We start from the raw sequence: 22,626 nt of genomic DNA on the forward strand, positions 1-22,626 counted from the left end.
TCTTGGAAGCATAAACTTCATATGGATAGTAAATACAACATCATGAATTTGACAAGCAAATCTTTATCAACATAAATTGGGAAATGAAATTTCATTGATACTTTTTTACCAAAGAAAGCTCTCTAGAAGCCTGCGATTTGTTACTCCTTCTCGATCTTATACTGGAATCCTCCACACCATGATGTCTTCGCTCCCTAAGTTCTGAATACATCGTTAACGATGATCATACACTTGCAAAACCCGAGTACTTTAAGATCGTTAATGATGATCAAAGCACAAGTAATAATATCAGGAGTATATAATTTATAAATTGAAGACTTACCTTGCGTTCCCAAGCAGATTTTGATGACAATTTCCTCTCTGTATTGATCTAGTATAACATCTGCTGCAGCAGTTCGACAGATTAACTATACTAAAAGAATTATGTACCATAAGAAATTAAGAAATAGAGTTGACAAACAATTTACAGACCCTTGTGGAATAAAAGGCTGATTTATTTCAAATATAAGCTTATGTACAAGAGGTATCATTCTCTGATCAAAAAGCTACATGAAGGATACTGTGTACCCTAGATATCACTATGGCTATACTAACTTGTAGCTTGAACAAGGCTATCTTTACAGTCAAAGTCACCAACTAGATACAGGAGCAAAATTCCAAACATCCGAAACATTTACTTGAAATAACTTGAAGAGGAGCCTCAAAAAGAATCTAATAACCTAATTTGGATTGGTAGCCAATAACTATGCAACTACCAGTCACCCTTAACGTAGGATTTCCCTTTAGTTTGTAAAGTATTAATAAACAAGACTTGAAGACTATACAAGGGGAGCAACTTCAAACCATCATATTTAAATCTGAGAGGTCATCCATTGGAATCTCAAGGCCCATGAAGTCTTGATCTTGTAAACCATCATCCTCAATATTTAACCATGAACCCAGATCCTGACCCTGGCCATCAAGATCATCAGGAACACCTAATACATCCATTCCTGGCAATTGAAAGTTAGATAAATCCATGGACTCGGGGTCATCAAGTCCATCCAAGCCAAACTGATCCTTTTCTTTTGAACCACCAGTTGAAGTACTTGATTTTAGTACAGGAGACAATGCTGGTTTTGGTTGCTCTGGCATCTTGCCTAGAAGGCCATTAACAGAAATTGACAATTGGGCAGTTTTCTGCTTAGGCTTTGTCTTAGTTTTCCTTTCCCCTTTAGTATTGGATAGTGTTGGCCTACCGATTTTAGTTCCATTTCTAGATGACACCTCTCTGTTATGCCCTTTACCGTCTCTATCCCTTTCACTCCTCTTCCCTTTTGCACTGCTTGAAATACAACTCCCAATGACAGACGGGCCACCTGCATTACCAACATCATCAAGCAACAGTTCTCTCTTTTTCACCCTGTTTGACCATATTTCTTCTCTTCCAGTTGTTCGCTCAGCTTGGTGATTAGCAGGTGGGCGCACATTGCCGGAGGTAACATCGTGGTTATCCACATTCTGACTAAAGTATGAAGGGCTATTCTGTGAACCTGCCAAAGCTGCAGAAGTATATCAATTACATACACGATATACATGAAAATAATGGAGAAAATATCAAATGGAAAAGTTCAAAATGACACCAATAGCAATATTGAGGTTCATGTTGAAGATATCGCAGGATTATTGGAAGAATTTCACAAATTTCTACAAGGCATCTTAAGACACACCTGAGACTCTGGCATCCAGAGATTGAATGGAGGCATATGATTTCTCCGATTCACCCTCCACAGGATCTGATTGTCTTTCACTATTGGGATTGACAGACCAGGAAGAATATATCTCTCGAAATGAAGGCTCACTGAAGAAGCTCTTTCCTGTATCCTCAAATTTATGACATCGGTTCAATGTTCTTTTAACAAATGCCAAGGCAGCTTGCTTTGCCATTTTGTTACTGGAACTCTTTCCACTGGAGGCATTAGAAACTTTGCAAGCCTGTTGACCAAGAATTTTGTAACTTATATTTCCATAAGAGGATAGCAATATACAACAACATTTCAGACCATAATGGGCTTGAGTATAAGTGGAGATGAAAAAAATCACTCATTCTCAACAAACGGAACTAGAATTAAAAAGATGACGAGAAAGAAAAAGGAAAAATGTCTCACTAGTTTTGTTTTACTAAAATGAATCTCCCAACAAAAATTAAATCATTCATTCCATACTTGTGCTACAAAAAAAAAAAAATTAAAATCATTTAATAGTTCTCATTCTAGAGGGAAAAGAAAACAGAATGCGGAAGCAAAAATTTCCTTTATCCATTTCCTATTACGTCTTCATCAGTTATCTGAAACTATTGTCCAACTTCAAAACATTCATGCATATCACACAGGGATTGCAGCGGTCACTAGGAGTTCATGTGCTAAGGACAACGGAACCAAAGTGAAACATATAGGAAAAGCCAACAAGTTGGACGAAGCTAACATATAAAGCTGAGGGGGGAGATTACCATATACTTCCCGTAAGCCATTGCCACAAGTTTATCCATGGCAAGCCTTTCAAACTCTCTGCAGAGATTTAAAAGATGTTAACACCTTGAATATGGAGAAGATTTATGGATGCTAAAATGCTATAATGCATGAAATAGTCCAAAGAGGAAACTATACTTTTCTTGAAGCTGCTTTGTGGCCAAGGCAGATTGTAACAGTTTGTCGAGCAAAGAGTTCTTTCTTGAAACCTATTTGCATCAATGAATAAAACCAGAAAATTGCTTAGGAAATAATATATTGTACGAGTGAGTCTTACCACAATGAGCAGGTACCAAGCCATGACAAGTATATAGATATAAGTATAGCAAGAATTGATACAATTTGCTAGTTTTAACTTATAAAAGGTGTACCAGCTCATTCTTCTTCTCTTCCAACAGACGGATGTCGTTAGTGATCTCTTCCTCATCTAACTGCAACATTTCAGGCTGAAAAAAACAAAGAGCATTATTTCAATTGATTTATAATTACAAAGGAATAAAACAGAAAGAATGGAATTAGCAGAAAGTATGTGTAGGAGACAACTTAATGCATGGCTTACAATGGAATAAAAAAAGCGCAATATCCATACCAAGAGCCACATCCACTTATGTGCATTAGCACTTCTTAGACATTTAGCAGTTCCATAACTTTTATTAAATAAGAAAACCATGTTTTCATAATTTCACTTTAGAATTAAAGGATTGCAGGGATCTATGGGAATAGTCACTACTTATGATACATACAAGTTAAAAATAGAAACAGTGAGTTGTTTATACGACGACACATGATTTTAATATTTAAAAAAGAACTCGCAAGTTCAATTTTAACACTTGAGCTAGAAAATTTCAGCAAGCAGTTGAATGTTTATTGTTTATTCACATATAAAACCACTTCAGGTATTGAGCAAGATACATAAGTAGCCATCAGAGAAATGTCGTACTCTCTTTCCTCTATTGAAGAATTAACTAGTTGAATGTAAACATACCACTGAATCTGGGAAAATTCCAATACTTTGAATCTCCAAGAGAAGTTTCTCATTCAACGGCATGTCATCATACTGAAACTCTGAACAGACCATTCCAGGCATCAAGGTTTGATTGGAGACCGAACCGTTCAGGGAATTTGAGAAATTTAACATCATCACAGAGTTTGGGATGCTCTGTCTATCTGTTTCAGGCATATGTTGATCTGAACCTGATCCTCCTCTCATGTTATAATCATCATTAGCAGAATGCACAGAAAGCTGAGAACTAGGTAAAATTTCGTGACTCAATTTGTTTGGTTTAAAATCATCATCTAAGTCAGACATTCCGTAATTATCATACTTGGTGTCCTCACTTTTGTTGTCAGCAACCTCCTCTGGAATTAACGAGGCTAAGAGTCTCTGGTATAAAGGAACCACGGTATGATCTTTAGACTCGTGAATTAAATGTCCTAAAGGAACTTCTCCTCTTGCTTCATTTTCAAGGTGCTCAAAATCATCGAGACTAATATTGGAAGTGTCCTTGTCTGAAACAACTTTTGGCCCTGATGCAGTAACTTCAAGATCTCCCTGAAAGAGAAACCAAGTAGGAACGTAGAAAAATTAGGAAGTTTTGACATAAAAGTACACCAGCTTTATACCATAACTAATTCAGATGGCAGTCCAAGAGATGATTTGTTCAAATAAACCAAGGATGAAGGGCAAGAAAGTCAAAAGGAGCGCAGATGAAACAGAACACTACTGCTGGATGACTAGAAACAGAGAAAATTTCAAAAGAAAGTTTCATATTTTAGGAAGCTTATGCAATCCACTAATAAGAAAGTTCTCCTTATTAGTCTCCGCTCAATAACCTCGAATAAAGCCAAACTGTGAGCACGTCTCTCCCACTATACTTTACTTAATTCAAGATGCTGAAATATAACATATACATATTCGTAGCACTACAAGGAGAAAATAACCATCTGGCCATACCTGCGGGATTAAAATAAAGAGGTAGAAAGAAAGAAGAAAACTAATGGTAGATAGAAAAAAAATAGGCCATACTTGTTTTCTTAAGTGTGTAATATCTGCTTCAGATATAAAACGAAAGAATGGCTCCATCTGTCTCCAAAATGGGCTGAAAAAAGTGTGACCTGTTGTAGCAGTGTGATTAACATATGCAGCATGAGAGAGATAATAGCATTTCACATCCGTAGAGAAACATGTATGCATGAAACCTAAGAACAAACCAGGATTTATAACAGCATTAGCAGCAGCCATTAGCTCCTCACGCCCGTGATCTGATCCAACTAAAGTCAACCAAACATGATTAGACAAAGGGTGATATGAGGGAGGAATTCTCACGCTAACAAAGAAGCTGAAGTATAAAGCTGAAGTACAATTTACCAAGAAAATCTGTCCCCACATTCATTGCTGAATGCTTATGACGTTTATATGCCTTGCGGTCAGTAAATTTCCTAGTAGGTGGACGACCTGCCTTGCTGAATGGAATTTGAAAAATAATGAGAATTTTGGAACTAAATGAAATACCGCAATGACATTTCACAGATAAGCTAGAAACTTTATATGTGAAAATTTGTCTAACCTTTCAACTTTATCATATCCATGTCTGGTACTTCTAAGCTGTTTTGCAGTTCCGACAGTATCAATCTTCTCAACTGTCATTGGCATGAGAGACCTAGTGGAAGTGAAAGCACGACCAGTCCTCCCTTGTCTCCGAATCCCATCTCCAATGTCTTCATCAATCAATTTAGTCTTCCTATTCGGCAGAACTAAAGTAGGTACCTTCTGAACACCGTGTTCAGATTTATCATCTAAATTGTCCGATTTTCGGGTATTCTCTCTAGATTTGATCTCAGCAGCCCCAGATTCCTCACTTTCAGATAGGGCAGCTGAGGATAATGGTTCACCTTTTATTTTCACTTGCTGGGGAGAACTACCAGACATGCGTCTACCAAATCCCGAGCCAGTATCATTGCCCCCAACATCAGATGTGTTATCCAAAGGAGTATCATCATTGCTTGAAGCAATAGGAACCAGATTGGTCCTCCTTGCAATGCGGGAGATCTTCTGTGGCCTCTGGCCTGCCCATTGGGAAACTGGAGGGGATGAGGACCGCATTGATGTCATGCGTTTACGATTGTTCACACCAACAGCAGCAGTAGGCTTATTTGTGCAATTTGACATATCCCAATCATTAGAAGGAACTGCTCTATGAACAACCGGGGAAAATTTTGGAGCAATGCCTGAACTGGACCGTGGAGCACGAACAGATGGATTCACTTTAGCATTTGATGTAGGGCTGTTTAAAACAATATCGTCGCGAACATTTGACCTAACCAATTGAAAGATGAAAAACTCATAAGCATATGGTCAAAACAGAGGGAACAGATGTGAAGGACATTTCAAATCTCAAATTTGTAATAATGCTTGGAGAAGAGTTTAAACCAACTAAGATCCAAAAATTAAACGGAAGGAAAGTACATGTGAAAGGGGGGAAATGCAGCAAAAAGATTCAAAAGACTATGCAGTAGGCGGCTTTGATCATTTAAAAAATGAAAATATTTTATTGTAGTAAGGAAGAGTTATACTTATTAACACCCCGGAGGTTCACTCTTTCTTTGTCCGAAACAATAGAATTCTCTCTCCTGTCACTGACAAGGGAATTGCCGTCCAAATCAGTCCTGGACATGGATGAACGAATACCCAAGCCATTCTGTTGAGCAACACCTTCAGATTTTCCAACACCAGAAGCTCCATTAGCCACCCCTGGCCTATAAAACCACATTATAATTATCACTCTCCAAGGGGCAATTCTAGACTATGCAAGCTTCAAGCATAAAACCATAGAATGAAGTAAAATATAAGTGATAAGGATTTGCATGCATATTCCAGCATCATTTTCATCAGAAATATCACAGATATTTATCTGAGTATATGACTAAATGTAGCATGGACCATAACTAATTCAATCATTACAAAAAATTTAGTCGTCAAGTTGATACACAAATACATGTCATTAAGCCATATGGTCAAATGGTGGACATAGGAGGATGTTTACAATAATCAATAAGTCATACCTAAACCCATGGCTATCTTTATTCATTCGTGATCGAGCATCAGAAACCGGTCTTTGCTGCAATTGCTGCTTAACTTCATCATAACTATCAACTGGCTTGGTTGACTGACTGCTTGAAGAGACATCTGACTTTATTCCAGATCGCCTTTTCTTCATTTTTGACTTCTCCCAACCATCAACGCCAATTGATAAACTCCTGTCTTCACCTGGAACACCACAACTATTTGCAAGTCTTAGTGCATCTCTTTCTCTATCAGCAGCTCCAGATGGTCTCACAGGAGCATTACCACGAACATCCATCTATAGAATTTGAAATCCATGAAAAATGTCAAGGAACAGAAGAGGAACTGAATTTCATATAAATCTCAGCATAAATTCAAGGAAAACTGCAACAGCTTAATAACATTGTGGCAACAGAATAATAACATTGTGAAAATCTACTAGTAAAAATGAGAAATTTAAGTATGACATAAGATTTAAGCAAGACATATATGGGTATCAAAGTTTTGTCAAACATAAAAAAGGAAAGACAATTTGGACAACTACAAAGAAACTATCGTAATGAGTTACCATATAAAACATACATATACAAAATGAAACAGGTTCAAAATATAGAATAAAAAGCAATAATTGCACATAAATATGTAAGAGGTATAAGGTACAAACCCCCCTTGAATCCACCAAAGAAGTTCTTGTGCGTTTATTGGGCATAGCGTTTTTAATTCGTTCTTCAGATTTCTGCATCTCATGTTCAAAAACACCAGTGTTACTCTGATTTCCAAACTTACCTACTTGCCCCCTAGCTGACCGCTCACCGGATACAATGAAATTGGACCGCTCATTGTTATAACCTTCTAACCGGGACCTCTTTTTTGATGGTACACTTGGGAAAAACTTGTTAAATACAGATAAGGCTTCATTGAAAATTTTTAAGTGTTCCCTGTTCCGAAGAAAATAATAAAAAAAAATCAAAGGATCTGACAAATAACTTGGACAAATTCAGATTCAAAATACAAGTTTATGAAGAACTACCTGGCTTTGACAGAGCACTCCCGTAGACTACCCTTCATCCGCTTGATTTCTTCTCGCATCACAGATGATGGCAATTTACCTTTTGAAGAACTAGATGGAGAATCATCAGGTGACATACTAAGAGCAAGTTGTAACTGTCTGCTGAAGTCCCCTTGACGATTAGACTTTTCATCTGTGGCAACCAACTTTCGACCAAAATGCAAGCATTGCAAGAAATTTAAAACGTCCCCTTGTGATACAGCAGAAGCACTTCTCGACATATTTGGAAGAGTAGATAAATTTGGATTCTCCAAACTCTCACGAAAGCTACCAGATCTGTCTAGTGGAACGGCCATGTGGGCTCCACGTTGCCCACTAGATTGTAACGGTCTATCCGGGCTCCCTGAAGTGAATTCAAACTTGCTAGACATCACCATCAGGTTAGAGTCCATGCATCATCCATGCCTTAGCAAGCAAAGTAACACACAGGAAGGAGATTTGGACTCTTACTTTGAAACAATAAGATTGTTTACCTATCCAAGATTGTTAAAAGTAAAATTAATAGGAGTCCAAACAGGGAAGAATTTCACACCCTAATATTCAGAGGCAAAAAAAAGTAGCACTTCAGTATATAAATACAGGAAAAGCTGTTTAACTAAGAAACACGTCTCTGGAATCCTATTGAGTGAATATTCCACTTTAGGGAACACAAACTTTGGGTCAGAAACTAAAGATTGTCTCTTCTGTTTACTCCCTAGTCCCTACCACTCAATTCCTTGTCCTCTTAAGACCAAGAGTTCTAACTAGTATAGAATAATAAGATAAAACTATCTCAACAAAACAAAAGACCACTTTTCTAATTAAATGGTGTATAATACTTTCATCAAAAGGAAATTTCACTGAAAAGATATTTACATGCAAAAGGAGACGGGTGAAAAGGCGATGATTGTATAATTGATCCACTAAGTAGATAACCTGTGCCCAAGTGTCAGAAATATTTTCCTGGTCCAAGACAATCTTGTATTCCAACATTATATGAACCAAGGTACCTGTAGATACTTTCATAACCTTGCATCTGTGGAGTTCAATACATTCTCCTTCACTTCCATAGGTATAACTTACTACATTACATTGTCTACTAGCTATTGGTTCTTGACAATCTCTCTCCACTCCTATGTTTATGCTCTAAATCTTCCAACATAATAGTCAACTATTCATACTTAACCAAACCACCTCCTCATCCTCCTCCTTAAAGTGAGGATACTCGCATTGAAGTGAGAATCCCTTTTTTTTTTTTTTTTCCAAAAGGGAAACTATCTGTTAAATAAAACCAAATACAAGGACCCAAGCATGATCAAATTGCAAACCATGTAAGACACAGCATTTTTATCTCACGCTGGAGCTCTTTAGAGTCATAATCCCACCTACATTTCGCTCATGTACACAGGCACACAAGTTCCAGTCAGGTATTACATCTATGAGGGTCTTAATTATGCATAAGATGAAAAAATATGTAAGAAACTCAACTTTTCTAAGGATAAAGATGCAAAAATTCAATGTGCTCAAGCTATGGCAATTGACCATGTGCATATACCTCTACCCTCCAATGAACACAAATAACCTCGTAGGAGTGAGGTTCAAACCTCTTAACATTCTTATCGAGATTCTAACACCTTAACCATTTGAGCTTACTTCAGTTGGTCATAGACACTCCTCTTTAAAAATCCTAAAGCGAACAGTATAGACATAGTTGCAGTTTCATTATACCAGAATTGTATGGTTAAACCGACAAACGGACAGAAAGAAACCAGAGAAGATTGACTCTTAAAGTTAGTATCATAGTTTATGAAAAATAGCACGCAGCTGGATCAACTAATGCATTTCAACTCACATATGGCTGGCCTAATGATTAATACCACCGTAATATAGTTCATAAACGTTCCAATCACTTGGAGAGTCCAAGATCCAAAATTCACAAATAGTAATAAAAATGGACAAAAATCCATATCCAAAGAAACCAAGTAAACAACAAATTTCAAGTGTAAAATATGTCAAACTTAAGGAGATTTCTACATTTCATTTCTGGAAAGAATCAAGTTTCATCATACAGTACTCCACTCCGTATCTGCAGCTTTGATATCTTTTCCATGACCTTTCCATTCATAAACTTGACTCCAATAACCAACTGACATGCCCATCTAAATTCTGCTATAAAAGTATTTCCAGCTCAAAGCTTCAAAAATAATTACAGAATGTTTCCATTCTACTTCGTTGACCTTATGTTAATTACACTTCCATCAATAACTACCCAACCAAAATCTAAACAGAAAACCGCACATTTGAAAGAAGGAACCCTAGAAGCTAAATTCTCGAGATACGTAAAACACCTCCAATCCAACTCCAAACAACCAGAAATACTAAGAAACAACAGCAAAAATGCAACAATTCAATTCGATTAAAACTCATAATTAAACTAAAAAATAAAATGAATCTACCTCAACTTTCAATCCGAAACAAATCGTCGTTATTCGTGCTCAACTCGAGCTACTACGATCCAGGACATCCGAGGTTTGGAAAATTCCTACAGAATCGGATAGTAGTAAAGAAAAAAAAAATAATGATAAAAAATAACAATTTTTTTTTTCATGTACGAGTTGAAGCTCCAGATTGAAGGTTGTTCATGCGAAGCCATGGAGGAGGAAGCTCATTGCTTTGGTCGTCAATGAAAATTGTCAGGGCTAAATTACGATTATGCCCATGTTACTATCTGGCCTATAAATCAAAACTGGTGTTGGGAATCGGAGTATTTTGGGAAGATAGTAGTTGGACCCGGTCGAACCCGCTTCCTGGCTTGGTTCCGGTTATCGTTTGCGATTGCGAACCGGCACCTCGACTTTCAACCGGATGAAAATTGATTTTGCTTTACAGTCGTTTGGTTTAAGGTTTTGTTTACGACCCGAACAAAAATACCTAATAATCAAATAATTGGTTATCAGAATTTCATTTAAATAATGTATTTTTTTTATTAATTTTATTATATTATTTAATTTTAGATAATTAACTATGGTTCGAATTTATTTGATAATAAATTTAGATAATTCCGTAACAAAATTTAATTATAAATATAAATTATATTTATATTCGTCTTTTTTTTTTTTAATTCATATCAAACCGAACTTGTTACATTAATTAGTTACTTTATATAGTTCACTTTAGGCACATTTTCATTTATATGTTTGGATAGTTTTAATTATATTTTTAAAATTTAGGATTAATTTATGCTTTAAATAGAATCTAATAATTAAGTTATAATCTGTACCGTTGTATCAAATATATCTATGAATATACGTGTGGTCATAGAGTACGAGACTTTACACAATTTACGAGACAAATAATCTAATGTGTGACACTTACCTTACCTGAGTTCGGTTTATCAATCTCAATTTCTACAAAAATAAATAAATAAATAAATAAATAACTGACTAACTAACTTATAACTGAATAACTAGATCTTAGTTTACCAAAAAAATAATATAATTAATTAGAATAAATTAATAATGATTTATTTAAATATATATTTAATTCATGTTTACAAAAAAAAATAAAGTTTATTAAATGAATGAATTACTTATTTAATAAAGTTTTCAATTAATTCGCCTATAATGAATAGTAAAAAGTTGATTTATAATAATTATAACTAATCACTCCCGTTAATATATTATAATTTTAAAATATAATTAATTGATTCACGTACATTTTATCTCTCGTCTAATTGGTCCTTTTAACATTTGAGTTATATTTACGTTATATACGTGCAAGAGGAAAAAATTGTGAACTCATAGTATAGATGAGAGACATCAATGTCTTATTGATTGAGTTATGTTCGAGCTGAAATATAATGAATGTGACTATTACGTCATTATTCTACCGATATATCGTTAATATGTGAGATTCCATATCCGTTGGGAAGGAGAACTATACATTCTTTATAAGGGTGAGGAAACATCTCTCTAACAAACGCATTTCGTTGTGTAACGGGCCAAAGCGAACAATATCTATTAGCAGTAGGCTTGGACTATTATAAATGGTATCAGTGCCAGACACCAGGCAATGTGTTAGCAAGGGCGTTGGGCCCCCCAAGAGGTAGATTGTGAGATCTCATACCGGTTGGAAAAGGGAACGAAATATTCCTTATAAGGGTGTGGAAACTTCTCCCTACCAGACGCATTTTAAAACCGTGAGGCTGACAGTGATATGTAATAGGCCAAAACGAACAATATCTATTAGTGATGGATTTGTGCTATTACAAATGATGATATAGCCAAACACCGGGCGGTGAGCCAGCAAGGATGTTGGGCCCCCCAAGGGGAGTGGATCGTGAGATCCTATATCAGTTGGAGAGAGGAACGAAACAGTTTTTACAAGGGTGTGGAACCTCTCCCTAACAGTCGCATTTTAAAACCGTGAGGCTGACGACGATAGGTAACGGGTTAAAACGGACAATATCTACTAGTAGTGAGCTTGGACTGTCACAGAATCTCTTTGTATCGTCTTTTCTCTAACGCTCACGAACGTTGAAATACATTAGGAACAAAATTATTACACATTCAAGTTTCTCACTTCATTTTGCGAACAACTTGTGACAAATGAAAATGATGTTTGAGACAACAAAAGTATGTGTCTCATTTCCACATAGAAGCGTAGCTTTATGGATTGGCAATGCAGCAATACACCAAATTCCTTTGCCCACAGGCACCACCACTAGGCCTCTTTGACATTGTTACTGTGACAAAGCATCCCCTGATGGTGCCAACATGGCTTCCCTGTCCTCTGTTGAGTAGTTGATCAATGCCGAGTCACCTGTACAAGATGTCCGTGTTGGTAAGAAGCTCGTTATAAAACTCGAAACCGATAAGTATAGTTCCCTTGAATCTCTTACTTTTAGTCGAGTCAACTGACGAAGTCCGAGTCGGGGTGATGCTCGATTTCAAATCTGAGATGTGAGGAATTGGACAGACAAGAATGTCAGAAAGGTCATGGCATGTTTTGTTCGACACAAACCATCATCATAGGAAACATCAAATTATACAGATAAGCACGTGCATACTTATATTTTAAGCTCCATTTTTGGTGAGCATAAAAACATTTAAGCTCTAGTCTCTTGAAACATAAATGACTGAATAATATGTCTACGAGAGGTTATGACGCAGCAATAACAATAAAAGCCAGCGGCATATGTTCTTCATCACATAGAACGGTTGTTACATGTAACAGCTCAATCCTGTTAGACGAACAGGACTCTCCACAATGGTATGATATTGTCCACTTTGAGCATAAGCTCTCATGGCTTTGCTTTGGGCTTCCCCAAAAGGCCTCATACCAATGGAGAGAGTATTCTTTGTTTATAAACCCATGATCATTCCCTAAATTAGCCGAGGTGGGACTTCCATCATCCAACAAATCCCACCATGGATAGATATTGTCCTTTTTGGACTTTCCCTTAAAGGGCTTCTCTCAAGGTTCTAAAACGCGTCTATTTGGGTGAAGTTTCCACACCCTTATAAGGAATAATTCGTTACCCTCTCCAACCAATATGGAATCTCACAATCCATCCCCAATGGGGGCCAGCATCCTCGTTAGCATACTACCCAGTGTCTGGCTCTGATACCATTTGTAGCCCACCACTAGTAGATATTGCCCTCTTTGGACTTTCCCTTAAAAGGCTTTCCCCTCAAGGTTTCAAAACGAGTCTATGAGGGAGAAGTTTTCACACCTTATAAGGAATGCTTCGTTTCCCTCTCCAACCGATGTGGGATCTCACAGTTCACCCTCATTGGGGACCAACGTCTTTGCTGGCATACTGCCCAGTGTCTGGCTCTGATACCATTTGTAACTGCTCAAGCCCACCACTAGTAGATATTGTCCTCATTGGATTTGGATTTTCCCTTAAAGGGCTTTCCTCTCAAGGTTTTAAAATGCGTCAATTAGGGAGAAGTTTCCATACCCTTATAAGGAATGCTTCGTTCCCCTCTCCAACCGATGTGGGATCTCACAATCCACCCTCCTTGGGGGTCCAGCATCCTCGCCGGCATACCACCCGGTGTCTAGCTTTGATACCATTTACAACAGCCCAAGCACAAGCCCACCATAGCAGATATTGTCTTCTTTGGGTTTTCCCTTAAAGAGTTTCCCCTCAAGATTTTAACACGCGTTTACCAGGGGGAGATTTTCCACACCCTTATAAGAAATGTTTCGTTCCCCTCTCCAACCGATGTGGGATCTGACAATCCACCCACCTTGGAGGCCCAGCATTCTTTTTGACATACCACCCGGTGTCTAGCTTTGATACCATTTACAACAGCTCAAGCACAAGCCCACCACTAGCAAATATTGTCCTCTTTGGGTTTTCCATTAAGGAGCTTCCCCTCAAGGTTTTAAAACGCGTCTACTAGGGAGAGATTTTCCACACCCTTATAAGGAGTGCTTCGTTCATCTCTCCAACCGATGTAGAATCTCACATTACACGTGTTATCTACGAGGATGGGGGAGAAAATCGAGAAAGATATAAAACTCTTACCAAATGAATGGTGTAGTCCTTTGACAGCTTCAAAATTTTTGTATGTATAACCAACAAAACTGAGATCTTTGGGAGTCAACAACATCTAATAACAAGTCAGTGGAGACAATAAGATACCAAATAGTTTTTATGATTTTACCAAAACACCTAACATAAACCACAGCAATTGAAAATGAACTATCTACCTTCCTTATTGGTCCAGATCCGGTTCTCGTTGGCGGTGGATCGACCTACGACACAGCAGCACCCTTGTCAGGATCCAGAAAACTTGGTGAGGAATATTCATACAGTTAAAAGTCAGTCACCATGAAACGATAATGGATTCGTGTCGAGAGGCTTAAAGAAATAGAAGATTATCTTGACCTCACCTCATCAAACTGCATAAAATTCTGCGTATCGAGTTCGTCGTTGACCTCGGGCTTAAATGCTGCATCGATGTCGTAGAGTTTGTCCCACTTGGTATGTTTAAACCAAGGATGAGCCTAAATGGTTTGTTTGTCAATACATAAAACATTAAGAATAGAGCATCAGCATATATCTTGTTTGAGGAAAAGTACTATAGACTGGCCTTGATTTGTTCTGCGCCTCCAGTACCAAGCCTATGCTCAGCATTGCAAAGTAGCCTACTGATCATGTCTTTTGCTTCAGGTGATAATCTTGACTCATCAGGGAATTTTAAGTGATTTTTCCAATGCACAATCTGGTGTTATGGAATTCGGCAGCAAGCGTTAATGTGATTTGAACCACGAAGAAGGAAAAGGACGTGTAAAGAATAGACCACTTAGCATAATGGCTATAAACTATTGTGAGACCCCGCGTCAGTTAAAGAGGGGAACAAAGCATTCCTTATAAGGGTGTGGAAACCTCTACCTAACAGATGGGTTTTAAAACTGTGAGGCTAACGGCAATACGTAACGGGCTAAAGTAGACAATATTTGTTAGCAGTGGGTTTGGGCTGTTGCAAATGGTATTAGAGCTAGGCATCAGGCGGTGTGCTAGTGAGAATGATGGGTCCCCAAAGGGGTGGATTGTGATATCCCACATCGGTTGGAGAGAAGAACGAAACATTCCCTATACGGGTGTGGAAACTTCTCTCTAGTAGACGTGTTTTAAAACCTTGAGGGGAACCTTTTAAGGGAAAGCCCAGAGAAGACAATATCGCATTTTAAAACCTTGAGGGGAGGCCCTTTAAGGGAAAGTCGAGAGAAGACAATATCTATTAGTGGTGGACTTGGGCTGTTACAAATGGCATCAAGCCAGACACCGGGCGGTGTGCTAACAAGGACGTTGGATCTCCAATGGGGGTGGATTTTGAGTCTCCACATCAGTTGGAGAGGGGAACGAAACATTTCTTATAAGGTTGTGGAAACTTCTCCATAGTAGACACATTTTAAAACCTTGAGGGGAAGCCTTTTAAGGGAAAACTCAAAGAAGATAATATCTACTAGTGGTGGGCTTGGGCTGTTACAAATGGTATCAGAGTAAGACACCAAGCGGTGTGCCAGCGAGGACGCTAGGTCCCCAATGGGAGTGGATTGTGAGATCCCACATCAGTTGAAGAGAAGAACGAAGCATTCCTTATAAGGGTGCGGAAACCTCTCCTTAGCATTCGTGTTTTAAAACCGTGAAACTGACAGTATTACGTAATGGATCAAAACGGACAATATCTACTGGCGGTGGACCTGAGCTGTTACAACTGTACTCCTTAAAAAAGAATGTTAACAAAGGAATACTCATAAAGTTCCCTTGATAATGACTTCTTTGTGACAGCATTCAATGCAAATTATCTGATTGAAATATGAGGCTGCTTGTTCATTTCATGTGCTATTTGATTTCTAATATTTGTACTAAACGAATAGAACCGAAAATGAAAGCTCGAACCGTTGATTGTACCTTTCGGCATGTTGTTATTGGATCATCAGAATAAAATGGCGGATAACCGACGAGCATTTCGTACGTTATTGCACCAAGAGACCACCTGCAACCAGGATTTGTGTAAGAATTTGTTCTCATGAAGACATTGAAGCAATTACAATTTGTTCATAGGCAAAATGGAAGATACATAGTAAGGTATAGATATGGAGACCAATGAAGCAAACAAAACCTCATTGAATGACAAGATTATTATAAGTGAGAATGTGATATCCCACCTCGGTTGGAGAGAGGAACGATGCATTCTTTATAAGGGTGTGGAAACTTCTCCCTAGCAGACGCGTTTTAAAAACCTTGAGAGGAAACACAAAAAGGAAGGCCTAAAAAGGACAAGATTTGCTAGCGTGAGCTTAGACCGTTACAAATGGTATTAGAGCCAGACACTGAGCGGTGTGCCAGCGAGGATGCTGAGCCTTGAAGGGGGGTGGATTGTGAGATCCCACATCGGTTTGAGAGGGGAATGAAGCATGCTTTATAAGGGTGTGGAAACCTCTCCCTAGCATACGCGGTTTAAAAACCTTGAGGGGAAACCCGAAAGGAAAAGCCCAAAGAGGACAATATTTGCTAGCGGTGGGCTTGGACCGTTATAAATAGTATTAGAGCCAAACACCAGGCGGTGTGCCAGCGAGGATGCTGAGCCCTAAAGGGAGGTGGATTGTGAGATCCCACATTACTTGGAGAGGGGAACGAAACATTCTTTATAAGGGTGTGAAAGTCTCTCCCTAACAGACGCGTTTTAAAAACCGTGCAGGAAAACTCGAAAGGAAAAGCCCAAAGAGGACAATATTTACTAGCGGTGGGCTTGGATCGTTATAAATAGTATTAGAGCCAAACACCAGGCGGTGTGCCAGCGAGGATGCTGAGCCCTAAAGGGAAGTGGATTGTGAGATCCCACATTACTTGGAGAGGGGAACGAAACATTCTTTATAAGGGTGTGAAAGTCTCTCCCTAACAGACGCGTTTTAAAAACCTTGTAGGAAAACCCGAAAGGAAAAGCCTAAAGAGGACAATATTTGCTAGCGGTGGGCTTTGACCGTTACAAATGATATCAGAGCCAGACACCAGGTGGTGTGCCAATGAGGATGTTGAGCCCTGAAGGAGGGTGGATTGTGAAATCCCACATCGATTAGAGAAGGAACGAAGCATTCTTTATAAGGGTGTGGAGACCTCTCCCTAAGCAGACGCATTTTAAAAACCTTGAGGAAAAGCCCAAAGAGGACAATATCTGCTAGCGGTAGGTTTTGGCCGTTCTCTCCAATGGGCTAACCATATTGCAAGTTAAATTGGATTAACTTACCAGTCACATTCCACACCGTATCCTTTCTTTAGCAACACTTCCGGAGCTATGTAATCTGGAGTGCCAACCGTGGAAAACGCCTAACATTAATAGACAACAATATAGAACTGTAAAATGATAGCAAAGGTGCTGAATATCTATGGAACTCCACAGTTCAAGAACATGAAGAGAGCTTGTGTTATACCAGTTTCCTTCTGTTAATCTGCCAGTGCTGAAGTTGTTCGAGGGGGCTCTTCCAACGCCTCCCGCTTTTCTTATCTGGAAAGCTCTCGTCCACATCCACCGTGTCAGGCAAGTTTTCGTCGTCAAGGACTTCATTTTCATTTATAGAAGATAGATTTGTGCAGTCAAGAGGCTTGCAAAGACCAAAATCAGAGAGTTTCATATGACCCCTTTTGTCCAATAGAAGGTTATCAGGTTTTATATCTCTGAAAATTAGATGAACAGAAATGCATAAAGCACATTATAAAGTTGTGTGAAAACACTAACCCACACACACATGTATGTATGTTTATATGTGTGGTATATGCAGAAACACGTAACGAACTTGAAGATATAATGATGCATTCTAGTTTGCAATGACCCAAGCTCACCGCTAGCAGATATTGTTTGTTTTGGCCCGTTACGATCACCGTCAGCCTCACGGTTTTAATACGCGTCTACTAGGGAGAGGTTTCCACACCCTTATAAGGAAGATTCTGTTCCCCTCTCCAACCAATGTGGGATCTCAAGAGGGGCTCAACGTCGTTGCTGGCACACCGCTCGATGTTTGGCTCTGATACCATTTGTAACGGCCCGAGTAGACGCGTATTAAAACCGTGAGGCTGACGGCTATACGTAATGGGCCAAAGCGGACAATATATACTAGCGGTGGACTTAGGCTGTTATAAATGGTATCAGAGCTAGACATCGGGCAGTGTACCAACGAGGACGTTGGGCCCACAAGGGGGGTGGATTGTGAGATCCCACATTGGTTGGAGAGGGAAATGAAGCACTTTTTATAAGGGTGTGGAAACCTCTCCCTAACAGATGCGTTTTAAATCGTGAGGTTGACGACGATACATAACGGGCCGAAGTGGACAATATCTACTAGCGGTAGGCTTAGGCTGTTACAAATGGTTTTAGAGCCAGACACGGGCCAATGTGCCAACGAGAACGCTGGGCCCTCAAGGGGAGTAGATTGTGAGATCCCACATTGGTTGGAGAGGGGAATAAAGCACGTTACAAATGGTTTCAGAGCCAGACACGGGCAGTGTGCCAGCGAGGACGCTGGGCCGTCAAGGGGGGTGGATTGTGAGATCCCACATTGGTTGGAGAAGGGAACAAAGCACCGTTATAGGGTGTGGAAACCTCTCCCTAATAGACGCGTTTTAAAACCGTGAGACTGACAACGATACATAACGAACCAAAGCAAACAATATCTGTTAGCAGTGGGTTTGGACTGTTACACTCCACCAACGTAATGAACCAACCTGTGGATGTAGTTATGTTTATGAATCGACTCTATAGCCAAAACAGTTTGGGCGACGTAAAATCTAGCCACGGTTTCTGTCAAAGTTTCCTCCCTTATCAGTAAAGTCATCATGTCACCTCCTGGAAGATACTCCATGATAAGATACAAGTATTCAGCATCTTGGAAGGAATAATAGAGTTTCACAATGCAGTGACTTGCAACTTCTGCAAGTAAATTCCTTTCAGCTCTGACATGTTCAACCTATGTTCAAGCGAGAGAACGTAAATCGAACGTGTTCGTGGCACACAAGCTATAATGTTGCACAGTTGAATAGATTCAGCAATGTTAAGTGTTGATAAAGCTAGTGGCTAGACATGTTTTCAAAACCAAGTGAAAAGGAGTTCAAAACATAATGAAATTAGCATATACAAGTCAAGCCTTACCTGTCCTCTGCTGAGCATTTCTGATTTCTTCAGCTTCTTCATGGCATAGATGTTGCCTGTTTTCTTCTCCCGACAAAGCCTGACCTGTAAAATAATGCTGAGAATACATTAAACCACGTTATTCTCCCGGAAGGAAAGTACCCAAGCCCACCGCTAACAGATATTGTTTGCTTTGGCCCATTACAAATGGGATCAGAGCTAGACGTCGGGTGGTGTGCTAGTGAGGACACTGGGCTCCCAAAAGGGGTGGATTGTGAGATCCCACATCGGTTGGAGAGGAGAACGAAACATTCCTTATAAGGGTGTGGAAACCTCTCCCTAGTAGACGCGTTTTAAAACCGTGAGGTTGACAGCAATACGTAACGGGCCAAAGTGGACAACCGACGTGGGATCTCACAATCCACCCTCCTTGGGGACCCAGCGTCCTCATTGGCACACCTCCCGAACCTGGCTCTCATACCATTTGTAACAGTCCAAGCCCACCACTAGTAAATATTGTCCGTTTTGGCCCATTTCAAATGGTATCAGAGCTAGATACTGAGTGTTATGCCCAGCGAGGACACTCAACCCCCAATGGGGGTGGATTGTGAGATCTTACGTCAGTTGGAGAGGGAAACGAAACATTCCTTATAAGGGTAAGGGTGTAAAAACAAAACATTCCTTATAAGGGTGTAGAAACCTCTCCCCTCGCAGACGCGTTTTAAAACCATGAGGCTAACAGCAATATGTAACGGGCCAAAGTGGACAACCGATGTGGGATCTCACGGTTTTAAAACGCGTCTACTAAGGAGAGGTTTCCACACCGAATGCTTTGTTCCCCTCTCCAACCGATGTGGGATCTCACAATCCACCCTCCTTGGGGACCCAACATCTTTGTTGGTACACCGCCCGAACCTGGCTCTGATATCATTTGTAACAGCCCACGCCTACCGCTAGCAAATATTGTCCGCTTTGGCCCATTACAAATAGTATCAGAGCTAGACGTCGGATGGTGTGCTAGTGAGAACACTGGGCTTCCAAAGGGGGTGGATTGTGAGATCCCACATCGGTTGGAGAGGGGAACAAAACATTCCTTATAAGGGTATGAAAACCTCTCCCTAGCTAACACGTTTTAAAACCGTGAGACTGACGGCAATACGTAACGGAACAAAGCGGACAACCGATGTGGGATCTCACAGTTTTAAAACGCGTCTACTAGGGAGAGGTTTCCACACCCTTATAAGGAATTGGGATCTCACAATCCACCCTCCTTGGGGACCCAACGTCCTCGCTGGCACACCACCCGACCTGGCTCTAATACCATTTCTAACAACCCAACCCCACCGCTAACAAATATAAAACGCGTCTACAAGAGAGAAGTTTCCACACCCTTATAAGAAATGCTTCATTCTCCTCTCCAACCCGACGTGGGATCTCACGTAATACTGTTTATCCATCTCTAAAATTGTATAGAGAAAGCATTACAATAAACTATCCTAATTATATGCCACAAAATGAATCATTTCTATTTCCAACCTCCCCGAAAGCACCTCGACCAATAATCGTCAAAAGGTCGAAATCCTCGACACAAATTTTATGCCTTTTCAGCCTCATGTATTGAGTCTCCTTGAGCTCCAAATCTTTCAATAGATTAATTTGTTCTTCTTCTGAGACATCTGAAGATGCCAACTTCTTTTCGAGCACGGAACGCCTACAGATATCAAAATAAGTTAAGAGAAACCTGCCTCATTCATTACAGAATCCATAACTTAGTCCCCAATGTAATCAACAATCCTACATGGTTATAAGTGCAAATTCCAAAATCATTTTAGCAGTGTAACAGTTCATGCCCACCGCTAGCAGATATTATCCGTTTTAGCCTGTTACGTATCACCGTCAGCCTCACGGTTTTAAAACGCGTCTTCGAGAGGAGAGGTTTCCACACCCTTATAAAGGGTGCTCCATTCCCCTCTCCAACCAATGTGGGATTTCAAAATCCACCCTTTGGAGGCCAGAGTCCTCGTTGGCACACTGCCAGGTGTCTAGCACTTATACCATTTGTAACAACTCAAACCCATGTCCGCTTTGGCCCATTACGTATCACCGTCAGCCTCACAGTTTTAGAACGTGTCTACTAGGGAGAGGTTTCCACACCCTTCTAAAGAATGTTTCGTTCCCCTCTCCAACCGACGTGGGATCTCACATGAAAAATAAAAGGCATGCAAAATACTATACATTGTATCGAGTTCATGCCACAAAGATCAGAAACATGTTAGATTCAAAACACTCCCAAACTCAGCTCAGCTACAAACTTTTCATGTCTTAAGATTAACCTCAAATCTTAACATTAAAACGCATCAAATGTAAGGAAAACACAACAAAGTCTGTCTAAGAATCATGTCATAAAACCATTGCATGTGTTAAGATTAACCTAAATCCACTGTGTTCTAATCCTAATAAAGAAAGCGATCATGGAAGAATAAGAAAATGATGGGATGTTTAGAACCTCTCTTTGCGTTCTTGAATGTGCTTTTTTTGAGCCTTGTAATGATTCTCAATGAACTGTTTGGCTGCAGCGACCTTCTCCAGAGTCAAGCTCGAACCCACAACTCCGATTTCTTCCTCCTCCTCCTCCTCCTCCTCCTCCTCCTCCACGGCGGCGGTTCCCACTTCGTCTTCTTCCTCGGCTTCAACCTTCCGATGATCCTCCATTTATGCCCCTTTTTCTTTTCAATTTCTCCTACAAAAACCAGAACATTCCTCTGTTTCGTGTTGATTGTCGGAGAATGGCGCCTCAAAAAATTAACAAAGCGGACGACATTTCTTTGTCTGTTGGAATCCATTTGTCGTCCTGAAATGTGAGAAATGGAGATTCGTTCGTTCGTTCGTTTCTTCCTTCCCCTGTTTTTGCAAAGCGGACGACATTTCCGCGCGCTCTCTCTCTCTGTTTCTACGAGATGTATCCTTCATTGCCATTGCGACCAAAAATTGAGACAGCCGACAGAATTTATGTCTATTCTTTTATAATGTTCTTATATTCTTGTTCTTTTTGTGAAAGAACATGTTCTTGTTTATTGTTATTTAATGTTTTTATACGAAATAATACTTAGCTGAACTTCATTCCGTTAAATATTTAACGTATGGTCCTTAAACTAAGTATAAATCGAGAACAATGTTGGGGTAACTCATTGAGACCGAGATAGGAGACCAACCCCATAAGAGGTCGGTCAAAAGCCATACAACAAAATGTCCAGTGGGTCGACCAAAACCATAGCCGAAACCGGTTTTGGACCAAGCTATGGCCACTTTAGTCTAGACCTTAGGCTTTATGCCAACCTTCTTAGAGTCGATCATAACTCTACGATC

General features: G+C 39.6%; 2 protein-coding genes across 7 annotated transcripts; both read right to left on the reverse strand.

Moving 5' to 3' along the window:
• Window positions 1-473: 473 nt before the first annotated feature.
• LOC111779925 (uncharacterized) lies at window positions 474-10,333 on the reverse strand. Of its 6 annotated transcripts, none has more exons than XM_087119464.1 (15): window positions 10,075-10,331; window positions 7,601-8,112; window positions 7,235-7,508; window positions 6,570-6,868; window positions 6,081-6,263; window positions 5,075-5,824; window positions 4,876-4,970; window positions 4,719-4,769; window positions 4,534-4,622; window positions 3,493-4,059; window positions 2,879-2,953; window positions 2,646-2,716; window positions 2,489-2,546; window positions 1,710-1,974; window positions 474-1,541 (listed from the first exon to the last, which is right to left on the reverse strand). In XM_087119464.1, the coding sequence occupies exons 2-15, from the start codon at window positions 8,029-8,031 to the stop codon at window positions 838-840; spliced, it is 3,912 nt and encodes a 1,303-aa protein (XP_086975590.1). In that variant the 5' UTR covers window positions 8,032-8,112; window positions 10,075-10,331; the 3' UTR covers window positions 474-837. The 6 variants fall into 6 exon arrangements, with proteins under 6 accessions (XP_086975590.1, XP_023515891.2, XP_086975587.1 ...); XM_023660123.2 differs by having other exon boundaries at window positions 4,719-4,778; XM_087119461.1 differs by having other exon boundaries at window positions 4,534-4,778; window positions 10,075-10,160; window positions 10,231-10,298.
• Window positions 10,334-12,017: 1,684 nt separating this feature from the next.
• LOC111779994 (uncharacterized) lies at window positions 12,018-22,524 on the reverse strand. Its single transcript, XM_023660223.2, has 13 exons — window positions 21,767-22,524; window positions 20,797-20,971; window positions 19,282-19,365; window positions 18,858-19,099; window positions 17,570-17,813; window positions 17,386-17,465; window positions 16,050-16,134; window positions 14,725-14,856; window positions 14,525-14,638; window positions 14,342-14,386; window positions 14,157-14,241; window positions 12,519-12,572; window positions 12,018-12,439 (listed from the first exon to the last, which is right to left on the reverse strand). The coding sequence occupies exons 1-13, from the start codon at window positions 21,970-21,972 to the stop codon at window positions 12,360-12,362; spliced, it is 1,626 nt and encodes a 541-aa protein (XP_023515991.2). The 5' UTR covers window positions 21,973-22,524; the 3' UTR covers window positions 12,018-12,359.
• Between the last annotated feature and the right edge of the window lie 102 nt (window positions 22,525-22,626).

The sequence above is a fragment of the Cucurbita pepo genome, chromosome 18 (genome assembly GCF_057944985.1).
Source record: "Cucurbita pepo subsp. pepo isolate OVF chromosome 18, ASM5794498v1, whole genome shotgun sequence".
Lineage (NCBI taxonomy): Eukaryota > Viridiplantae > Streptophyta > Magnoliopsida > Cucurbitales > Cucurbitaceae > Cucurbita > Cucurbita pepo.

Excerpts from the sequence above, each read along its gene's own strand:
- LOC111779994 (XM_023660223.2), bottom strand. The coding sequence starts at position 21,972 with ATGGAGGATCATCGGAAGGTTGAAGCCGAGGAAGAAGACGAAGTGGGA. Across the intron at positions 19,100-19,281 it reads AAATGCTCAGCAGAGGACAG|GTTGAACATGTCAGAGCTGA; the intron begins GTAAGGCTTGAC and ends GCTTGAACATAG. Across the intron at positions 14,639-14,724 it reads GAGGCGCAGAACAAATCAAG|GCTCATCCTTGGTTTAAACA; the intron begins GCCAGTCTATAG and ends CAAACCATTTAG.
- LOC111779925 (XM_087119460.1), bottom strand. The coding sequence starts at position 8,031 with ATGGACTCTAACCTGATGGTGATGTCTAGCAAGTTTGAATTCACTTCA. Across the intron at positions 6,869-7,234 it reads CTTTGGTGGATTCAAGGGGG|ATGGATGTTCGTGGTAATGC; the intron begins GTTTGTACCTTA and ends CAAATTCTATAG. Across the intron at positions 2,547-2,645 it reads ACAAAGCAGCTTCAAGAAAA|AGAGTTTGAAAGGCTTGCCA; the intron begins GTATAGTTTCCT and ends AAATCTCTGCAG.